The sequence below is a fragment of the Canis lupus genome, chromosome 6 (assembly GCF_003254725.2).
Source record: "Canis lupus dingo isolate Sandy chromosome 6, ASM325472v2, whole genome shotgun sequence".
Classification (NCBI taxonomy): Eukaryota; Metazoa; Chordata; class Mammalia; order Carnivora; family Canidae; genus Canis; species Canis lupus.
In genome coordinates this window covers 49,595,379-49,618,915 of record NC_064248.1, presented here as the reverse complement: position 1 = coordinate 49,618,915, position 23,537 = coordinate 49,595,379, and the positions used below count along the sequence as shown (strand labels likewise).

At 36.9% G+C, this 23,537-nt stretch overlaps 1 protein-coding gene across 3 annotated transcripts in view; it reads right to left on the bottom strand.

Annotated features, from left to right (window-relative positions):
• The window catches only part of LRRC39 (leucine rich repeat containing 39), a 29,821-nt gene extending 6,604 nt beyond the window's left edge, over positions 1-23,217 (bottom strand). For 2 of the 3 annotated variants that reach the window (XM_025417524.3, XM_025417526.3), the window contains exons 1-5: positions 13,429-13,586; positions 9,325-9,515; positions 4,123-4,228; positions 2,486-2,642; positions 1,813-1,949 (exon numbers count right to left, since the gene is read on the bottom strand). In XM_025417524.3, coding sequence (XP_025273309.1) covers positions 1,813-1,949; positions 2,486-2,642; positions 4,123-4,228; positions 9,325-9,437 — 513 coding nt within the window. In that variant the 5' untranslated portion in view covers positions 9,438-9,515; positions 13,429-13,586. Of the gene's footprint in view, positions 1-1,812; positions 1,950-2,485; positions 2,643-4,122; positions 4,229-9,324; positions 9,516-13,428; positions 13,587-22,251 lie in introns of those variants that run through there. The other variant, XM_025417525.3, reaches the window with a different exon arrangement.
• Positions 23,218-23,537: the final 320 nt, after the last annotated feature.

The following is a 23,537-nucleotide window of genomic DNA, read 5'->3' as shown; positions in this document are numbered from 1 at the left end:
TCATCAACTTTACAAGATGAGTATCTTATTTCTATTTTAAGGACAAAATGGTTAAGAGAGGCCATGTAACTAGAAATGATAGGTGATGTGCATTCAAGTTTTCTTGGACCTAAAGCCACAAAATTTCTAATCTCTTTTTATGTAACACTATAGTAAAAGTTTCAAAATGTGAGAATTTAGTTAACTTTTCCCAAAAATGTTCCATTTATCTAGGTAAGTTCTGTTTTATTTTTATCTCAGGGAATGTTAAGATTCATTCCATATCTTTAACACCACACACACACACACACAAGCACAAATACAGTGTTTTGTGCATAATGCAAAAAAGTGAGAGGTTTTCATTCAGTAGGTAATGTTTGTCCAGCTTTAGAATTCAAGCCAAGAATAAAACTTTTCAAAATCTGTTATCGGACTTTAAAATTTTTCAAATGGTTTAGAATGGAATATGAAAAGCTTGTCTTCACACTGGCATAAAAATGTTTGTGTGTGTACAATGTGTGCAATGTAATGGCTGAGAGATAAGTCTCCTGTTGCTCATTTCTCTGTGGTACTAGAATCATTTGATTTTATAATACTGAAAGATATTAACATTTTTATAACCTAACAGTCTTTATTTTGCGTATGTCAGAATTGAGACCTCACTGGTGTGTTCAAGGCTACATAGTTAACTTAGAGGCCACACTCAGAAATACTCCCAGGCTCAAGATCTCAGTCCAGTATTTGTTCCAGTAAAATCTATTTCTCATGTGAAAAAATTAAGGTAAACACAGGTAAATAGACATGCCCAAATTCATACAGCATTTTTAGTGACAGAACGAATCCTAGAAAGAAAATCACAAGAACTAGAAGTTAGAAATAAGATATATATTCGCCCTGTCATAGATATAAATTGTCCCTGTGATCGTCATTTTCATCATAAGTCCATACATTTCATTAAGTTGAACTATTACAAGACAAGACAGATATGAATGTAGAAACTATGTTTTACTTGCAAAAGCAACAATGATTGGTGCCATAATAACTCGTGTGGGGGAACAATGGTATTCTCACCAACAATAGTGGAGAATGGGAGAAGATAACAGTCTTTCTATTTTGTTTTGAGTTTTATTATTTTTCCTAACTTTCATCTTGCAAAGTCAGAATACCTTGGAAATTCCGTTCGCTGACTGTAAGATCATTAATAGGTTTGCAATATGTTTGAAAGTGTCTCTATCTCTATGATAAGGTTGATTTTACTAAGAACAAGTCATACCAAGTCAAAGTTTGAAGGCTTTCCAAGCCTGTGGCTTTGCTTTCATGTGGAAGAGCCTAAGAAACTAAAGAAACACTTTTCCGAAACTGAAGAATTAATTTCTTGCCACTTCACATCCATCTCAAAAACTGATCTCTCTATGAACACCAACTACCAAGAGTCTTTCCATCACCACATTGTCTGGGCTTTATGACATTAATTTATTGAATAGGCATTTATTAGCCTATAATAATAATAGGCCAAATAAATAAATAAATAAATAAATAAACCCCAACTTAGGCTGGGCTGTCCATTCTGGAACTAGATATAAGTGCAACTCTTACTCTGGCCTTGAAGGAGATCACAAATGTCAGTACTATGACAATAAGAGGCATCTTTTATGCCAAATAAAATTTCTCTAATTAAAAATGTGTTATAATAATAGAAAATGATTATCACTAAATATTTCCCAAAATAAAATGTATAGCATTTCATTAGTGTCATTTTTAATGATCACAGAGTTGAGAAGTAAACCAATAATAGGTGGAAAAGAAAACCGTAGACATTTATATCTTTCTGACCTCTTGTGGAAGATCACATATGTCTCTGTTTACAGCAAGTTCTAGTTTCTCCAAGCTGGCACAATGACTTAATTCTCTGGGGACGGTCTTGATCTTGTTATAACTAAGAATTAGTTCCTGAAGTTTAGTGAGCAGTCCTACAAAAAAAAAATAATACACAAAAGAGAGCAGATGGATATAAAATAAAGTTTCCAGTTACTAAGTATTAGAGCATGACTTACTTGCCAGTTTCGTATTGGCAAATCACACTTCTCAGGTTCTTGCCTTTTCCCAGTATGTGTCCTGCCCTTCTAAAGATAAGGAGCAGGTTTATCAATGCTATAAGCAAAAAATATACAATTTTTTTCAACTTGTTTAATCTCCTGGCCAATTTTCCATTTGAGGTTTTTTTTTTTTTTTCTCATCTAAGGAATGTTTTTAACTTTCTTTCTTGCCTTCAGCCTGTTCTCTTCTAGGAGGATTAACTGAGCAAGAGATATTGTTTCCAGAATCTATACAGTAATATTTCCAAAGAGACTTTTCTGGCATTGAAATCTCAGCTTGAATCACTTCAGTAAATACCAAAAACTTGGATCTGGAAGCTTCAATTTAGATGTTTGCAATTTTCTCAAATATCAAAAAGAATTCTCAGTAAAAAAAAAAAAAAGACAGGAATAAAAGCAATCTTCCTTACCAATTCCTCGAGGTATCTCTGAAATTGTGTTTCGAGATAAATCTAATACAATGAGGTTTTGGAATCTTCCAATAAATTCAGGGATTTTCAACAAACCAGTTCTATGAAGTTGCCATTCCTGTAGCTGATTCAGTTTCAGTAGAGAAGAAGGAAGGGTCTAAACTCAAGTAAGAGAATGACAGAATTACTATATTAAATTATTTTAGTATCATGTCATACTGAAGTATAATTGTAGGGATATTACTTGATTTGCAAAAGAACTTTGGAATACTTTTTTCCTTAATGGGTTATATTTCCAAGTGCTTTGTGTTACTGCTAAGTTTTAAGACCTTTACTTTGGGGGTAGGGGTACTAAACCTTCAAACCCCAATCAGAATAAACAAAGATAATATATTTTGGTCAATAGTGCACATACATATAACTATATCCTAAAGACGTTGTTGTATTAGGCTCTTTAAAAGTACATATGCAAAAAAAATAAAAATAAATAAATAAATAAAAGTACATATGCAGGGGTAGCCGGGGGGGCTCAGTGGTTGAGCATCTGCCTTCGGCTCAGGGCATCATCCAGGAGGGTTCCCAGGATCGAGTCCTGCACAAGGTTCCCCACAGGGAGCCTGCTTCTCCCTCTGCCTATATTTCTGCCTTCTCTGTGTGTCTCTCACGAATAAATAAAATCTTTTTTAAAAAATAAAATACAGAGCAGCCCCGGTGGCTTAGTGGTTTAGCGCCACCTTTGGCCCAGGGCGTGATCCTGGAGACCTGGGATCGAGTCCCATGTCAGGCTCCCTGCATGTAGCCTGCTTCTCCCTCTGCTTCTCCCTCTGCCTGTGTCTCTGCCTTCTCTCTCTCTCTCTCTCTCTCTCTGTGTGTCTCTAATAAATAAATTAAAAATATTTTAAAAAATAATAAAGTACATGTACAATTGAAAATGAGAATATAATGGTTGGTTGAAATCATAGAGAAACAAAAAAATAATTTAGTCAACAATTCAAATTTCTCTTCCCCTTATATTTTGAAATATTCTATAAAAGCTTTTTACAGGTTTTGTTTAACAATTTTAAGAGTTTCAACTATTCTGAACTTTGCACCTTTTCCCTTTCAACCTAAAATAGCTCAAAGAGAACATAAGCCCCTAAATATATTTGTATGTATGAAAATAAACACTGACCCAAAGGATAGATACCCCTATAAAAATGAATATGCCTAATGTAATTAAGCAGTTGTATGTATATATGTTTATGACAGAGAATATGAATCAGGTAGTAGACCTAAAAAAATGGATATCCTATTCCATTTTGTGGACTTTTAGCTGAGCATTCATTTTGGAAAGCTATATGATTTTTGTTAGGCAGATGGTCATCTTGTTTATGGAAAATGAGAAGTTACTTCTTAAGATTAGTAGGAGAAAAATTGCAGATGACTTAAGTTTAGGCAGAGTTGAAGCAACTTAAGTTTTTACCAAAAAAATGTGGTTATGTTTCTTTTCAGGTGTTCATGTCGCCAAATTCATTTGGTGTATTATTAAAATTAGAATTTCTAACTATTCCAGATTTAATCATACAGTCTCAGAATCATGTTCTCTCGCAACAAAACGCAAAATAGAGAAAATCAAATATTACTTCTATGAAGCTTACCTTCCATTCCTCTTTTTCTATCTTCAAAATGACTCTTCCATCTTCCTTGATGACCTTTTCTCTTAGCTTAGTTAAGCTTACTCTCTCTTCCCAGATCCGCACTAGCCTAAGAGAGCAGATAACATTTTGTTCACAATAATGACATACATAGGTAGCATTCACTTTTATATAAAAAGTGATCCATCAAAAGTAACCACTTGATTAATAGTATCTAGAAATCAGAAAAGAATTTGTTTTTTAAGAATTATAAATATGATTCATATTGTAAATGCCCTATATTTAACTTTTGAAAAGTGTCATAACTCTCCATAGATTTTTTTTAACTAATAGCTTTATTGAGATATAATTGACATACCACAAAATTAATCCTTTTAAAGTATACAATTTAATGGTTTTGGATATATTCACAGAGTCGTTCAACTATCACCACTATCTGATTCAAAACATTTTTATCATTCAAAAAACTCCACGCCCAATGCAAACTGGTGTAGCCCTCTAGAAAACAGATAGAGGTTTCTCAACAAGTTAAAAATAGAACTACCCTACAATCCAACAATTGTTCTACTAAGTATTTATTCATACAAAAATACTAATTCAAAGGGCAGCATTATCTACAATAGGCAAATTTTGGAAACAGCTCAAGTGTCCATCAACTGACAAATGGATAAAGAAGATGTGGTACACACACACACACACACACACACACACGGAATATTAGCCATAAAAAAGAATGAAATCTAGCCATTTGCAACAATGTGGATGGAGCTAGAGAGTATTATGCTAAGCAAAATAAGTCAGTCATAGAAAGACAAATACCATATGATTTCACTTATATGTGCAATTTAAGAAACAAACTATCATAGGGGAGTAAAGAGAGAGGCAAATCAAGAAACCGACTCTTAACTATAAAGAACAAACTGAGGGATCCCTGGGTGGTGCAGCGGTTTGGCGCCTGCCTTTGGCCCAGGGCGTGATCCTGGAGACCGGGGATCGAATCCCACGTCGGGCTCCCGGTGCATGGAGCCTGCTTCTCCCTCTGCCTGTGTCTCTGCCTCTCTCTCTCTGTGTGTGTGTGACTGTCATAAATAAATAAAAAAATTAAAAAAAAAATAAACATTAAAAAAAAAAAAAGAACAAACTGATAGTTACCAGAGGGCAGTTTACGGGGATTATGGAGGGCACTTGTGATAAGCACTGGGTGTTGTAAGGAATTGTTAAATCACTATATTGTACAGTTGAAACTAATACAATACTTATGTTAACTAACTGAAATTAAAACAAAAACTTTAAAAAGTAAAATAAAAAAACACACCTGTTAGCAGTCACTCCTCATTCCTCATTTTCCCAGCACCTGGCAGCCACTAATCATCTACTTTCTATCTCTATGGATTTATCTATTCTGGGCATTTCACAAAAATGGGACTATACAATATGTGGTCTTTCCACATAGCACAAGTTTATTCAGAGTTCACTCATGTTGTAACATGTTTCAGTACTAAATTCCTTTTGACATAAGAATCTTCACTGCATGAGTATACCACATTTTGTTTATCTTTTCGTCAGTTGATGGACATTTGGGTTAAGCCCACTTACTGGCTATTATGAATAATACTGCTATGAACATTTCTGAACAAGTTTTTATGTAGACATATATTTTCCTTTATCTTGAGTATAGTCCTAGGAATAGAATTGCTGCATTGCATTGTAACTCTTATTTTTAACCTTTTTTTTTAGGAACTGCTAAACTGTGTCCAAATTGCTTGTACCATTTTGCCTTCCCTCCAGCAGCGCATGAGGCATCCAATTTCTCCACATCTTGCTTACTTTTTTTATTTAAAAGATTTTATTTATTTATTCATGAGACACAGAGAGAGAGAGAGAGAGGTAGAGACACAGGCAGAGGAAGAAGCAGGCTCCACGCAGGGAGCCTGATGTGGGACTCGATCCCGGGTCCCCAGGATCAGGCCCTGGGCCAAAGGCAGCGCCAAACCGCTCAGCCACCGGGCTGCCCGCTTACTTTTGTTATTGTCCATGGTTTGGACCATAGCCATCCTAGTGGTATCTCATTGGCCTTTTGATTTGCATTTGTTAGACATCTAATCCATAGATAGTTAATTACTTTATAAGGACTTGCAAATAATACTCTGAAGTTCAAGTTCAGAGTTAAATTTTATATGATTACATTCCAATTTTATTCAGATTTCATTTTTCAAAAATAAAAATACACAAAACCTTTGTCATTCTGAAACCCATACCTATTGATTTTTGGTTCATTGCAAATTTACATAAGGATAATATCAAGCTATGAAAATGACTAGGAAAGGTTGCAAAAGTTTTTTATTTCTATACTAGAAAATTTTTATTATTTTATTTTATTTTTTAAAGATTTTATTTATTTATTCATAAGAGACACAGAGAGAGGCAGAAACATAGACAGAGGGAGGAGAAGCAGGCTCCATGCAAGAGCCCGCTGTGGGACTCGATCCTGGAACTCCAGGATCACCAGTTGAGCCAAAGGCAGACGCTCAACTGCTTGAGCCACCCAGGTGTCCCTATACTAGAAAATTTTTAATGGATGAAAAATAGAATAAGTTTAGAATTGAAACCTTTGTAATTTATCCTTTTAGAATGATACATAATAAATATAAGCAGTTATCAAGGAACATAGGTTTAATTTGAATAGTTACTTGTCAAAAATCTCTTGACCTGAGCATTAATATATATATTTTAGCAGTTCTGCATATTAACTGATCTTCAGTGGGGATTTTATATTAGTGAACAGAAAAACCAAATATCTCTAAAAGTGAAATATTTGTTGTTTCTATGTATTTTTATTTGCAAATTATTTCTGTAGAGCCTGTATTTTTAACAGGTATGTATCTGAAATTTAATCTGCTAACTAGTATACTGTGGCAGCAATGGCTATGTGTGGCTTTCTAGACCGCTGGCCAGGCTTCTGCTAGGTGTGGTTATCTGAGACAAAATGTATAATGCCATCTATTTGATTACATCACTTTAAAAAAAAATAGAACTGCTAAAATAGTAAGCATGATGATTATTGTCACTCACTAAGAGATCTATGTATTTCAGAACAAGATTTAATGACAAGTGTGGTTAGATGTCTTATTCCTTAACCTTTTACTTAAAGAATTCATTAAGCAACCATTATATGCCAAATGATATGCTACACATTGAGCATGCAAAAAGCCCTGTCCTTAGTAAGTTTACAGAGAGGCTAACTATTACTTGAGAAGTCTATTTCCATCCCTATAATGATTCCTAAATTCTTTCTGGATCTGAATTTCTATGATCTAAGTCCAGAATGTATCACTTAACTTGGTGACTGTGGGCAACTCATACCACTTCTGTAGGCCTTGCCTATCCCCCTAGGGTTTGGGGATCCCTGGGTGGCGCAGCGGTTTGGCGCCTGCCTTTGGCCCAGGGCGCGATCCTGGAGACCCGGGATTGAATCCCACGTCGGGCTCCCGGTGCATGGAGCCTGCTTCTCCCTCTGCCTGTGTCTCTGCCTCTCTCTCTCTCTCTCTCTCTCTGTGTGACTATCATAAATAAAAATTAAAAAAAGAATCATTAAAAAATAAATGAAAAAATGAAAAAATATTTTAAAAAATAATAAAGACAGAAGTAGTTATTGATCAAGAACTTTCCCCCATCTTCTTTGCTGAGAAATACTTAATATTTTCAAGTATTTATACTTCCCCCAAGTAATCCTGGTATAAATCTTAATTTGTTTAAACCAATCATATAGTCATTCCCCTAGAAGGAAACTGGAATGGGGGAGTACAAATCACCCAGTTCTGGTCAATGAGAGGTGAAGGAGAGGTTTGCTAAAGTGCCTGGAAAGTCTTCCTCATTCTTGAAGAAACAGAAATAGTTTCCACTCTTCTGATAACCTAATGATGCCTGGCTGTGATGCCTGGAAGTGTACCAGTCATCCTGTGACACTCAGAGGCAAACCTGAGGACCAAACTGACACACGGAGATTAGCAGTAGAAGGTGATAAGAAGCTAAGTCTTTAAAGCTGTTCAACCTTTGGAATTGCCTTGCCTCAGGACTTCCCTATTCCTTAAGTCATTTTTTAAAAGATTTTATTTATTTATTCATGAGAGACACAGAGAGAAGCAGAAACAGGCAGAGGGAGAAGCAGACTTGCTGTGGGGAGCTTGACATGGGACTCAATCCCAGGACCCCAGGATTATGACCTGAGCCAAAGGCAGATGCTCAACCACTGAGCCACCCAGGCATCTCTTCTGTAAGCCATTTTTATTTATTTTTATATTTATTTATTTATTTATTTATGATGGTTACAGAGGGAGAGAGAGAGAGAGAGAGAGAGGCAGAGACACAGGCAGAGGGAGAAGCAGGCTCCATGCACCGGGAGCCCGATGTGGGATTCGATCCCAGGTCTCCAGGATCACGCCCTGGGCCAAAGGCAGGTGCTAAACCGCTGCGCCACCCAGGGATCCCCTGTAAGCCATTTTTAGTTGAATTTTATGGTACTTGCTGACACAAGAGCATTTTTTTCCATTAAGATATGATTGACATAAAATATCATTAATGGTCCAATATTTGTATATGTTGCAAGACAAGAGGCAATTTAATATTTAGAAAGAGGCTTGTTGAATGAGAATTGTAGGGCTCCATGAGGAAAGTGGCTCTTCTTGCATGATTAGTAGAATGCTTTGAAGACATCCAATCAGGAAAACAGGTAGCTTTCAAGAAGGTAGAAGAAATGAGAGCCAAACTATTTAATTATAGCCCAAATCAAGGAATCAGGTGATCCACAGGGGCCCTGGCTGACATTCATGGCTATTCAAATAGGTGAGAATCTATACTACCTTCTATTGCCAGATGTTGTTTTAGTATCTAGGGGATATAATATTGAATAAGCAATCACTGAAAAGTGGACTAAATGATACTAATCAAACTTTATGAATGCTGAACAGACTCTTATGAAGGCCTAAGATAACTACTATTTTCACATAAAGACACCTGTATCTTTTGTGGCCACCATCACATAGCCACACTTAATTGAATCAGGTGTATCCTTTAGTTATATTCTGAGTTTTCAGTAAGTAAAAATCTATCAAATTCAATAATAAGGCATTTAACAACTGCTCTTTTCTGTAATGATGATGTTCTGAATTTTCACTAATTTCAAATAATAAACACATGAAAGCATACTTCTGTTGAAATTCCTTCTCTCGCTTCAGGTCTTCATTGTGTTTTTTTATTCTTTCTTCCCAGACTTCCTTTACAGCATTGACAGCCCCAGTACAAACTACATTTTCTGACATGATTTCTCCACATTGTCATAGTCACCAACTTCATTAAGTTCTGAATAGCTGAATCAAAGATGCCATCTCAAAAAGGACCTAATTGTAGAAGAGAAAACAAACAAATGTGTTTCAGAATGTTCACCAGGTCCAGAAATGATCATAATAGCTTATATTTATTGAACACTTTCCATGTTCCCAAAACTATTTTATACACTTTTACACATCATATCTAACTTAATAATTCTCATAAAAATATTATGCCATGGGTGCTTTTTAAAAAAGATTTTATTTATATACTCGAGAGACAGTGCAAGTGAGAGGGGAGGGGCAAAGGAGAAGCAGATTCCCTGATGAGCAGGGAGCCTGACATGGGGCTTGATCCCAGGACCCTGAGATCATGACCTGAGCCGAAGGCAGATGTTAACTGACCGAGCCTCCCAGGTGCTCTGCCATGAGTGCTTTTGTTGTCTGTAATATACAGATGAGAAAACCAAGCTTTAAAGATGGGCAATTTGAAAAAAATAAAAATAAAAAAAATAAAGATGGGCAATTTGTTCAAAGTCTCATGTCTAATATGTAGCAGAGGTGCAAAGTGAAGCCACATCTACGTCCTTTGCTACTATGTAATTGACAGTAATGAAAAACTGCCATTAGTTTACATGTCCAGTTGTATGAAAATGATTAAATAATGGATATGTAAGAAAAAAAATAAAATAAATAAATAAATAATGGATATGTACATGTAAGACCAGCATTTTGGGATATCTACTTAGTCTAGTTGCTATGCACAGGTTGGAATTCAGTTAAGTGGCAATAAACTGGGATTACTTGCTCTTGTAAAATAAATTGCAAATGGGCAGATGTAATAATGAGGATGGTGATCTGAATCTCAGAAAGTAAAATAAAAATAGGGGAATGGTTATGTATATTATGGTAGATCCATTTTATGGAATGTTCTTTGCCTTACAAATAATTGTAATAATTGTACTCATTTTTCATCAAATTGTATTAGTAATAGTGAAGAATTTGATTCATAGTTAATTGAATTATTTCCTCCCAAATTCATGAAGTCAAAGATGTCCACAATCACAACTATTCAACATTATACTGGAATGCTACAAGGCAAAGGAAGTAAATATAAAGGTATAAAGTTTGGAAAGGAAGAGTGAAATTTGTAACAGTGTAGGGAAACAGGCACTCTTATACACTAAAGGTGGTAGTATTTTGTTCTCTATGGAGAGAAATTTGGTAATGTCTATCAGTCTTATAAAAGTATATTCATAGTCCTAGTAATTTATACCGCAAATATTTTTCAATCGTAAAATTATGTATTATAAAGTTATTCATTGCAGTGTTTTTCATAACAACAAAAGATTGGAAACAATATAATTTTTGATCAGTAATGTATAGTACACCCATATCATGGGAAATTAAATAGCTCCATAAAGAAAGCAAAATATTTTTCTTTTTTTTTTAAGATTATTTATTTATTTATTTATTTATTTATTTATTTATTTATTTATTTATTCATTCATGAGGGACACAGAGAGAGAGAGAGGCAGAGACACAGGCAGAGGGAGAAGCAGGCTCCATGCAGGGAGCCCGACATGGGACTCGATCCGGGTCTCCAGGATCAGGCCCTGGGCTGAAGGTGGCACTAAACCGCTGAGCCACCCGGGCTGCCTAGCAAAACATTTCATATACTGATATGCCACGATCTCTAAAATGTATGACTATGCCATGATATAATTTTTCTGTCCCAATGAACATGGATATTTGGGTAGCAGAGTTTTGCTATTACAAACAATATTGTTTCCAAAATTCTTGTCCTTATCATCACGGTGCTCAAGTGCTATTGCCTCTATTGGGTATATATGTAGGACTAGAACTGCTGGATCATAATATATGTGAATGTTCAAATTTATAAGATAGAGAAAAATTGTTTTCCAAAGTGATTGTGCCCATTTATACTCTTACTACAACTGTATAAGGGTCCCCATTGATGTACATCCTTATCAACAAACTACTGTATAAAATTTCATTATGGTCACAAATTTATACTTTCCTGATTACTAAAGCTGCAAGTTAATATATAAAGATTGTCCAATTAAAGACAAAATCCTATGTATTGTTTATAAGAGGCACGCCTAGCATAAAAATAGGAAAAAATAGAAAGTATAAAATAGAAAAAGATCCATGCCTAGATTTATACCCAAACATATGTTCACACAAAAACTTCTACCTAGGGGATCCCTGGGTGGCTCAGTGGTTTAGAGCCTGCCTTTGGCCCAGGGCATGATCCTGGAGAGCAGGGATCGAGTCCCGCGTCAGGCTCCCTGCATGGAGCCTGTTTCTCCCTCTGCCTGTGTCTCTGCTTCTCTGCTTCTCTCTCTCTTTCTCTGTGTCTCTCAGGAATAAATAAATAAAATCTTAAAAAAAAAACTTCTACCTAAATGTTGAAGTAGCATTATTCACAGTAGCCCAAAAGTGGCTGTTAACTGACAAATGGATAAACAAAAATGTAGTATTTCCATACAATGGAATATTATTCAGCCACAAAAAAGAATAAGTACTGACACTTGCTACATCATGGATGAATGTTGAATGAAAGTGTGCTAAGTGAAAGAAGCAGACACAAATGACCACATATGATCCCATTTATATGAAATGTCTGGAATAGGTAGATTTACAGAGAAAAAAAAGTAGATTAGTGATATCCAAGGGCTTTTCAGAGGGGGAAATAGGGAGTGACTGCTAAGGGTGCAGAGTTTCTTTTTTCTGAGTGATAGAAATCAACTTTTGAAATAAATCAACCTATTAAAAAGCAAGGAAGACTTATTTAAGCCTAAAGAACAAAATGTAATAAGCATTTATTTATAGTCTTTTATAAAGGTGATCAAGGGAGAAACTAAAAATAAGGATATAACTCTATGGGGTGTAAGTGGACTTAGGCATCATCTTTCATAATGAAGTTTTATGATAATTCCTAAAGTTGGTAAGAAATAATAACGGCCTTTGGGAAAAAAAAAAAGAACTATGGAGATAACCACTGAAAACTAAATCCTGAACTGGTTAAATGCTTACTTCTAGAGTGATAGAAATGGGGTACAGACTATTGCTTTTCATTATTAATCCCTTCTAAATTACTGATTTCCTTAATAGTATGCAGTGCATAAGAGATACAAAGAGGGGTGGGAGAAAAACTCTATTACAGAGGACAAAACGGTTTAAAATGTTAGGATGGATATATAATTGCCAATATGCAGAAAAATTGTTAGGAAAGGGTCTCTATTTTTAAGCAATGCATGCACAATTTCCACAGGAACGGATTGCAAGATCTTTCTGCCATCAAGAAACCTTGGCATACATATGCTGATAATCCAAACCCCTGAGGACATCATAGTCAACCTACAATTTATTGTCTCAGATTTTAGCAAGTTTTAAATGTTTATCAAATCATTTTTTAAAATCCCAAGTATCCACATGTAAATGTGTATTTTTTAAACACATATAACCATTTGTATGCTCATTTGATTCCTCAGTTTGCCATTAAACTTCATTCAGCCATCAACTTTCCTATGACAGCAACCAATTTCCCTTCGAGGAAAACAAGTCAATAATGATATATGAACTTTTGACGTCAGCATAGGACTGTATTCTCTGCCTTGATTATAACCATAACGGAAATGCACTTTGCTTGGTAAGGACATAACCAAGAGAGTCTGCTTTCAAAGGCAAAAGCAAGCAAGCAAACAAACAAGAAACACACAAAACCCCCCAAAACAAAACAAAACAAAACAAAACAAAACAAAAAATACTTCTTAACTTTTAGGGAAATCAAAATTCCAGAGGAAGATAATTACAAGCATGACTATGAAACCCCACAAAAGACTTTTTAATTCAATTCCAAATTCAGCTGTACATCCCAGCAAATGCAGACACAGTAAAGGCATCCTCAGCAATCCTTCTAATGAAGAATGGGGAAAAAATGTTTTTGAAAAATACTTACCATAGTCAGTGGACATAGAAGCTGACATGCCCAAAGTTAGTGATTATCAGCTAAAAGAGGATTTCAGGGAGAACTGTTTTCAGTGTGGCTCCAGATGATTAAAAACCTCCGTCAGACTTGTAACCAAGTGAAATGTAATGTTAGCCTAGTTCTAATTTTAGATCTTGGACAAAGCTGAGAATAGCAAGAATCACATGGAACTCCTGTGCAAAGGATCAAGTGATAGGTAATGTGCAAAGGATCAAGTGGTAGATAATGCTTGTGCATGCATTCTGCACACCGCAAATGCTGTGTACCGGCATTATAAAACTCTCAGACATACCTAGTTCCAAGCTCCTGAAAAAAACTAACTCCTATTGAAAGTCCTTTCACTTTTCATGACTTACACATTTTGAATATTTAATAGACTATAATGCATCTATTCCAAACAGAGAAACTTGAAAATAGGAGAATGCATGGGATAACAAAAACTCTACTTGGTAAACCATAGATCTGTAAATATTGAAACTAAAGGTAAAATGCATGGGGCACCTGGGGGGCTCAGTTAAGCAATGGCCTTTGGCTCAGGTCATGATCCCCTGGTCCTGGGATGGAGCCCCAACATTGGACTCCCGGCTTGGCGGGGAGTCTGCTTCTCCCTCTCTCTCTTCTCATGCTTTCTCTCTCGCTCTCTCTCAAATAAATAAAGTCTTTAAAAATAAATAAATAAATAAATAAATAAATAAATAAATAAATAAATAAATAAAAAATGCTTCACACAATAAGAAAAGTAAAGATGTAGACAAGTATGGATAACAGAGGAGCTCCAAGCTGGTGCTGCATCCAAGCCTCAAATCTAATTCTCTCTCAATCTTGATCTCTCCAGCCTTCAGAGATAGAAGTGAATTACAGGCTTTTTGAAAAATTATGTATTTATTTTTTGTTTTTTTAATGCTATACATTTTATTTATTTATTTATTTAAGTAGTATTAAGTAGGCTCCACACCCAACATGGTGCTCAACATGGGGCTTGAACTCAAGACCCTGAGATCAAGACCTCAGCTGAGATCAAGAGTCAGATGCTCAATGGACTGAGCTACCCAAACACCGTGGTATTTTAATATTTGAATTGGTAATATAAGCACATAGAACAAAATTTAAAAGATTCATTATCTTAATGATAATGATAAAAGATAAAAGAATAATAATTATCTATTATTCTTTTATCAATGAATCCCCACCTAACCCCACCTCCAGCCATTTAGTTCCTTGTCTGAAGGCAATCACTATTGCCACTTCTGTGTGTCTGTGCCCATCCAAAGATGGGCTGTGAATTTACAGACATAAATATGCCTATATTCATTAAAAACACACATATGGTGACATGCACACACACACACACACACACACAATGCTAACATATTATATGTATTTTTCTATACTGTGGTTTCTGTACTCAGAATATATTGGAGATTGTTTCATATTAGTATATTTAGAATTACATCACTCTTTTTAATGACTACATAGCTTTTGATGTGTAGGTGGGTCATAATTTATTTAATCACTTGGACACTTTGGCAATTTTAGTGTTTTTTAATACCTTATTATTCCATAGAAATTCTCTAACGTTCTATAACAAATTAGCTCGGAGAGCTATGGGGTTGCTCAAGACCACAGAAAGAGTAAAGAAGATCACAGAACCTGAACTTTAACCTCCCTGTCCAGAGAGTTTGCACCATCCCCCACACACGGCTTCCCTGAATATGTTCATAAAGCAACCATAAGGTGCAGGAAGTTTTGTTTCAGTTAAGAAAAGTACTAAATTATCTCTTTGAAAACAATTTAGATTTGTTTCTGCCTTTGGCACTGTCTACAATTAAATTTTAATTTTTTAAAAGATTTTATTTATTTATTCATGAGAGACAGAGAGAGAGAGAGAGAGAGAGGCAGAGACACAGGCAAAGGGAGAAGCAGGCTCCATGCAGGGAGCTCGACGCAGGACTCAATCTCAGGTCTCCAGGACCGCACCACGGGCGGAAGGCAGATGCTAAACCGCTGAGCCACCCAGGGATCCCTAAATTTTAATTTGATAGTATTTCTAGAAAGCCCACAAATCCCAAGGTTCTCTCTCTTTTCCTTTTCTAGCTGTTTCTTTGCCATGCTCTGATCTAAGAGGCAACACTATACAAAGTGAGACCAATTGAGAAAACTTTGAAGTGATTTACTCTAGAGAAATGTCAGGGAAAGTGGAAAAAAGTGAATAGATTCACGAGCTATTTATGAAGGATTTTAGACAGAATTTCAGGTATTGGGCGACATAGCAGGCGAGAGAGAAGGAAAAGACAAGACACTGTATAGTGCCCTCTCCATAGTTTGATAATCCCCACTGTTAGTGAACCCCACTTTACTAAAGTAGAATTAGGAGGAAAATTCCAACCTCCCTTGCTATAGAATTGGGGAATGTGATTAAGGTTTATGCACTTTGATTTAGAAGCAAGAATGTGAGGAAGTCGGCTGAGTGGCTACAGTTCATTTTTGCTGGTGTAGTACAGCAAAGACAATATATTTTCTGGGATTAGTTTTAGCAAATTGAGTTTCCTGACTACAGTGGATGCAGCTGGTTCTGGGGCAGCCATAGCAGCTCCCTTACCAAGCCAGTTTCATGGTATACTTCCAGGATTTGTTCTATGAACAAATAGCCCTTCTTACTTAAACATGCCTGGGAGATTCCCGTCATCTGTACCTAAGCAACTGGCACAACTATTTTAACTCTCTCTTGTTATATTTTAAAATATATGCTTATGTTGCTATTTCTTCATATACTAATTTCAGAACTATCTATTGACTTCCTACCATAGAAGATGTAAGTTCTGTGGTCTTAAACCACTTACTCATACCACATACCTCTCCTCTTTTAGTCCTCCCAAGATAGTTATATCATAATACTTGTTAAATCAGTAATTAGTGCTTATTAAAATGTGAATATTATTCATAACTGATCCAAATAATAGAAATAATTACATTTCTTTCCTTTTGCACTTTTTGTTTTTTTCTGGAATTACCCATTCTTTATTTGCTTAATTTTCTGTGTACTTATCACTGTATTTTTATTTATTGTATTTTATTTTTTTTTAAGATTTTATTTATTTATTCATGAGAGATACAGAGAGAGAGAGAGACAGAGAGAGAGAGAGACAGAGAGAGGCAGAGACACAGGCAGAAGGAGAAGCAGGCTCCATTCAGGGAGCCTGATGGGGGACTCGATCCCGGAAATCCGGGATCAGGCCCTGAGCCAAAGGCGGTGCTGAATCTCTGAGCCACCCCAATTGCCCGAAACCAAAGTTTAAAGAGTCAGAGACGTGTCAAAGCCATCCGCTGGAAAATAGCTGAGTTACATTCCAACTCAGATGGATCTGGGTCCCACATCTTGACCATCGGATTATTTTGCTTCCTTTTGAAAACAAGTTTATGACAGTTACACAGAATTATAGCTGTAGGGCAGCCTGGGTGGCTCAGCGGGTTAGCGCTGCCTTCAGCCCAGGGCGTGATCCTGGGACTCGATCCCGGGACTCCAGGATCACACTCTGAGCCGAAGGCAGACACTCAACCGTTGAGCCACCCAAGCGTCCCAAGATAATGGTTTTAAACACAAAACACGAAGATAGTTATTACTTTGTTTTTTAAAAGCATGATTTTTTTTAAAGTTTATTTATTTATTTTACATAATCTCTACTCAACATGGGGCTCAAACTCAAGACCCTGAGATTGAGTCGCATGCTTTTCCAACTGAGCCAGCTGAGCATCCCAAGCATTATCTTTTACAAAGTATAGTAGAACTAATGATCATTTAGTTAGTTTTCTTCCCATAAATTCTGATAAAACTACAGTAACTACAAGTAATCATATCAAGCATACAAGCATCTACTTTGTGTGACCCATTTATTCAAATAAGAGAAAATAAAGGAACATAGGGAAAAGCAATGGAAAATAAGAATATAATACCTTCGGATTTTGATCTATAAGGCTCTTTATATGACTCCCTACAGTCTTTTATAATAAAACAGTTACTTGTCAGAATAGAAGGCTTTGAAGCAGAAACACCATGTAACCAGAGTGCCAAGAAACTTAAATATGAGACGTGTCCTCATTAGATCAATAATTTAAATGTTAAGAATTCTCTTTCAAAGATAGAATTTGCGCCTGGGTGGCTCAGTGGTTAAGTGTCTGCCTTTGGCTGAGGTCATGATCCTGGGGTCCTGGGATCAAGCCCCACATTGGGCTCCCCGCAGGGAGCCTGCTTCTCCCTCTGCCTGTGTCTCTGCCTCTCTCTGTGTGTCTCACATGAATAAATAAAATCTTAAAAAGAAAAAGAATTTGAAGCCTCTGTAATTGTACTTTGATTATTTTAAATACTTAATCATTTTTTAAAAGATTTTATTTATTAGAGAAAGAGACAGAGATACTGAGAGAGAGCAAGAGGGGAGGAGAGAGAAAAACAGGCTCCCTGCTGAACAGGGAGCCCAACTCATGGCTAGATTCCAGAACCCTGGGATGATGATCTGAGCCGAAGGCAGATGTTTAACCAACTGAGCCACCAAGATGCCCCAAGACTTAAGAATATTTTAAAACTGATTTGTTTAGCTGTAAAATTTTCTGGAACATTGATATTCTTTTATGTGAAAATGTTCCATTAGTGTTGTATGTGTATGTGTGTGTGTGTGTGTGTGTGTGTGTATACACAAGGAAAGGGAAAATCCTAAATAATAGACAACATACTTGCCAAATATTAGGGAGTCACTGTTCTCCACATTTTGATACTTACATTAGGAAGTTATAGCTACATACTAACTTGTACCACTTGGTCTGACAAAACGGGGACATTTCCTCAGGAGATGATAGGAAACACTGTTAGACACCAAATACCTTTCTCTGGGAGCTCAAGTTCTCAGATTCTAGCTGGTCTCACATGGCTTCTGCCACATGACCCCACAGAGTTTCAATCATTAATAACTTAATATCTAAGTGACTAATATGGCTAAGAAAAATATTTAATTTTAGCTATTTTTTTCTTTTATTATATGTGTTTTATGACCAAAAGTTAATATGCTTAATGAGCAATGAAAATGTACTTCTGACCTTAAGATTCTGTGCTGGTTTCACTTCTGATATACACACATTTCCTTAAGCCAATCAACAGTGGAGACACAAGAATTAAGGTATGAAAATCATTTATTCTATAGCCCACTGGGAATTGGCTAAAAATTAGGTCAATTGGCCATAATTTCAAGATCTTCATTTGAGAAAAGCATGCTGGGATGCCTGGGTGGCTCAGCGGTTGAGCATCTGCCTTTGGCTCAGGTAGTGATCCTGGGATCCCGGGATCAAGTCCCACGTCAGGCTCCCTGCACGGAGCCTGCTTCTCCCTCTGCCTGTGTCTCTGCCTTTCTCTCTCTGTCTCTCATGAATAAACAAATTTAAAAGAGAGAGAGAGAGAGAGAGAGAGAGAGAGAGAGAAAGGCATTCTGTAAGTCTTAGTAACCGATATGTCATTTAGCAAACAAAATACAAGTGAACAAAACATAATTGTTCTTAGGAATAGTTGGTGCCATAGTTTTTCCCATAGTGTTCCCAAGAGATAAATCTTCCCTTATGTAAAGATAGTTCTGATTTGAAATATAAAACCTTAGCAGGAGTAATCAGAATATTATGCAACTTTTTAAGGAAATTTAAATCTCAAATGAGATGACCACAGACATAAAAGCCATTACAATCTTATTTCATTTTTTTAAAAAGATTTTATTTATTTATTCATGAGAGACAGAGAGAGAGAGTCAGAGACACAGGCAGAGAAGCAGGATCCATGCAAGGAGCCTGATACAGGATTTGATCCTATACAACCCTGGGTCACACCCTGAGCCAAAGGCAGCCGGTCAACCACTGAGCCATCCAGGGGTCCCTTCCCTTCAGTCTTATTTTAAAAAGAAAAAACAAAACGGGGCACCTGGCTGGCTTAGTAGGTAGAGCATGCAACTCTTGATCTCGGAGTCAGGAGTTCAAGCCTCACATATCGTGTAGAGATTAAAAAAAAAAATAAAAGAAAAGAAAGAAAAAATAATTTTCAAAAAGAAAACAAAGAACAATATCTTCCACATACCCACCAAATAATGACACAAAAGTTGCACTGCTTTCTATATGTCGAATGAGGTATTTTGGGCCACATAACAAAAAGATATGCTCCTTTTGCTTTTATTTTTACGTACTACTTAGTTCTACAGAAATAAAAGCTACACCAAATTTTAAACTCTTTATCTGGATAATTCCATGTGAATTACATAATTTGTTTCTAGGATATTGATCCAACTTTTGAGGATATATTATATACATTTTAATGGGCAATTAAAAAATAGTTTTTTCACATTTCCACAAATATCATGCAATTGTTAAACCTGTAATAGCTAGTAAAGATAGAAGCTGTGCGAAATTTTAATGTATTTAGAATTACAAACCAAAAAAAAAATCTTTTGGAATTAGACTGTATTACATTTATATATCAATATTTTTAATTTTCATAAACTTATGAGAGAAACTAGTGCAGTAAGTGACTACGGTGGTTTAAAAAAATTGTGCCATCCCTGTGACAGTGTGTACTGCTCTGCCCAAGCAACATGTGAACCAACGGGGCCCTTCTAATCTTGTGCCAGAAACACAATGGGACCAAAGCCAGGTTCTTGTGCAATTTGTGAAGCCCTTGGTTAGCAGAGTTATTAGTGTGACACCTTAGCTCCTTGACTCCTCTGTATTGCATTTGAATAACTAATGTTTCAGACTGTTAGTCATTCTGACTTATATTCATCCCTGCAGGTTCCATTAACTTAATTACACCTGCCATCAACTTAGTTGCATTTGTTACTGCAGTATGAACCCTGCCTTCATTTTTCCAGGAAATTAGAGAGTTTTTTCCAGATCACTGCACTCTTGCAACTTCTGTACAGACTTTATAAGCCTTGATTTTTAAATTTTTTTTTAACTTTCCTTTTTACCACATTTTTGGAACATATTAGGGAGTTTCCTGCCGCAAATTTCAAGTTCCATAGCTTTGCCCAAGTTTAGCACATTTTGCCAGCTCTTCTGGAAATGTGGGTGAGTAGAGTCACGGGGTGTGCTGATTGGAGGGAGCCTTGGCCTCCTCCCCAACCTGGGATAAGCGTGACCCCTTCTTTGACCTTCCTGACTTTGCCCCCTCTAAGGTAAATTCTTGATCTCCCACCTGTTCTCATTTCTTCTGTCATGTCTCTTGTCAAGGCCCAGAACAGCTGTTCCCAAAGCTTTGTGTTGTAACATTCCACATGATAGTCAGTGGCAGCCTGATATAGATGGCCTCTTGGTCAACTGCAATTACTCTGGTCATGCTTCGGTTTTGTGGCTCTCTGGACTATCTCCAAATTCTCCTGCTCAGTTTTAGCAAGCTGGCCTAGAGTTCTCTCACTAGCACATGAATTAACTCATGCTTAAAGCCCTCCTGCTCAGGACTGGAACTGCCTGACGATGAATTCATGTCCATTTCATTCTGAGCTCGCAAACATCAAGGATTCGTGCTACCTTCAGTGTTCGCCTAAATGGGAATTACTTTCTGGAACATAAAAGAGCTGTGGTTATTTTGCAGGGATAACAATGATAACATGAGCCATCTTGAGGTTTGGCATAAATAATTCAGAGTTGACCTGGTTTCTCTGACAAGATATCACTGAAACACATGGTGACCTTGAGATATTGAAGAGTGAAAATGCCTAGAGCTTAGGAGAGACATAGATCCAGACAGAAGAATTTAGGAGACATCTGAGAGAGAGATGTGGCCACATTTTTGCCAAGCACCCTGCAAATACAGGTGTGCAGTGGGAAAGGAAGCCACATTGCAAGGAGTTCATGACCACTCATTCAAGAAGTTAGGCAAAGGCAGGAGGGAATAGGTCAGGTGTGTACCTGCAGTAGCAAGTAAAGGTGACAATACAAGAAAGGAATGTGTTGGGCAGCCTGGGTGGCTCAGTGGTTTAACACCGCCTTCTGCCTAGGGCATGATCCTGGAGACCCGGGATCGAGTCCCATGTCAGGCTTCCTGCATGAAGCCTGCTTCTCCCTCTGCCTGTGTCTCTGCCTCTCTCTCTGTTTCTCATAAATAAATAAATAAAATCTTAAAAAAAAAAAAAAAAAAAGGAATGTGCTCAGCCTTCTTTTAGGTAGAGGGAAATTAGCTTTACTGAGGTAGTTTCTTGGGACAGTACATTATTTAAAAAATAAGAACGTTCTCTCTATTATTTAGGGCAGCATTGTGCAATAGAATTCTCTATGGTGATGGAAATATCTATATCTGCAATACCCAATATGGTAGCCTCTAGCCACATGTAACTCTTTGCATTTAAGTTTCAATTAATTAAAATTCAATAAAATTCAGCTTCTTGGAATGCCTGGGTGGCTCAGCACTTGAGCTTCTGCCTTTGGCTCAGGGCGTGATCCCAGGATCCAGGATCGGGTCCCACATCGGACTCCCTGCAAGGAACCTGTTTCTCCCTTAGCCTGTGTCTCTGCATCTGTCTCTGCGTCTCTCATGAATAAATAAATAAAACCTTAAAAAAAAAACTCATTTAAAAATTCAGCTTCTCAGTTACACTAGCCACATTTCAACTGTTCAACAGCCACAATGAATAATCTAAATTTAAATGTAAATACTCACGTGTGGCTAGTGACTATTGCATTGGACAGCTCAGAGTTAGGGTTATTACTACCTGGAGGAGGAGATTAATCTCAAAGTATCCATGTTTTAAAACAACAAAAGTTATTTCACCTCACCTTTGGTATCACATCCAAACCAATCAGTGCTGGAGTGTGGTGGTAGGGAGGCTTTATGTCACAAAGTCATTTGGAGATGCTGGCTCCTTCCATCTTGTATGGCCACCATCTTCAACATAAAAGCTTTCAGGGGTGCTACAGAGAGGAAAATGAAAGAGTATGGAGGATCTCTTGGGAGGTTCCATGGGCTACATTTGGAATTGGTTTACATCACTTCTACCCATAATCTAATGGCTAGAAATAAATTACATGGCCCCACACAACTGCAGCCTAGGCTGGAAAATATTTAACTGTGTGCCCAAAAAGAAAACAGGTTTATAGATATAAAAACATTACTCAGGGGCAGCCCAGGTGGCTTGGCAGTTTAGCACTGCCTTTGGCCCAGGGCCTGATCCTGGAGGCCTGGGATAGAGTCCCATGTCGGGTTCCCTGCATGGAGCCTGCTTCTCCCTCTCCCTGTGGATCTGCCTCCCTCCCTCTCTGTGTCTCTCATGAATAAATAAAATATTAAAAAAAAATTACTCACATTCATCAAGAAAAAAATTAAATTTGTTGGAGTTCTGGATTCAGTCTCTAGTAAAAGTCCTCCATGAGGAACTAGAAATGAATCTTACTCAGTGTGCCAAAAGGATGCATCTGGTACAGTTTCATATGTGAGGAAGATACTAAGATATCAAAATGGGGCCATGGGATTAAACACAAAGCAAGGAACCTGCAACTGTATAGAAAGTAGGGGGGACACCTGGATGGCACAGTGATTGAGCGTCTGTCTTTGGCTCAGGTTGTGATCCCGGGGTCCTGGGATTGAGTCCCACATCAGGCTCCCTGCATGGAGCCTGCTTCTCCCTCTGCCTATGTCTCTGCTTCTCTGTGTCTCATGAATAAATGAATAAAATCTTAAAAAAAAAAGTAGGAAGTTTGGTTTTTGCTGATGGAGACTTACATCTCCCTCAAAAAAAAAAAAAAAAAAAGGGAAAGTGTGAGAATATAGAGATTTTGAGGTGAAAAGGAGAAATGAAAGATCCTTGAGTTGAATTACCTTGTCTTCTCTGAAGATATTCGGAGAAGCTATCTGCTTAATACAACACAGCTGGGAAGACATATATGCGGCATTTAAATGAACAGAAAAGAGTTGGAACAGGTACTATGAAGAATGGCTGAGGCATGTGCTGCAGAATTTGGAAGGAATCTATATAAGACTAACCTGGTGGCCATGATCACTTGCAGGATGTGTCAGGTAAATTGAAATGTGTATCTTCTTTTTCCCTTGATAAATATCCTTATGG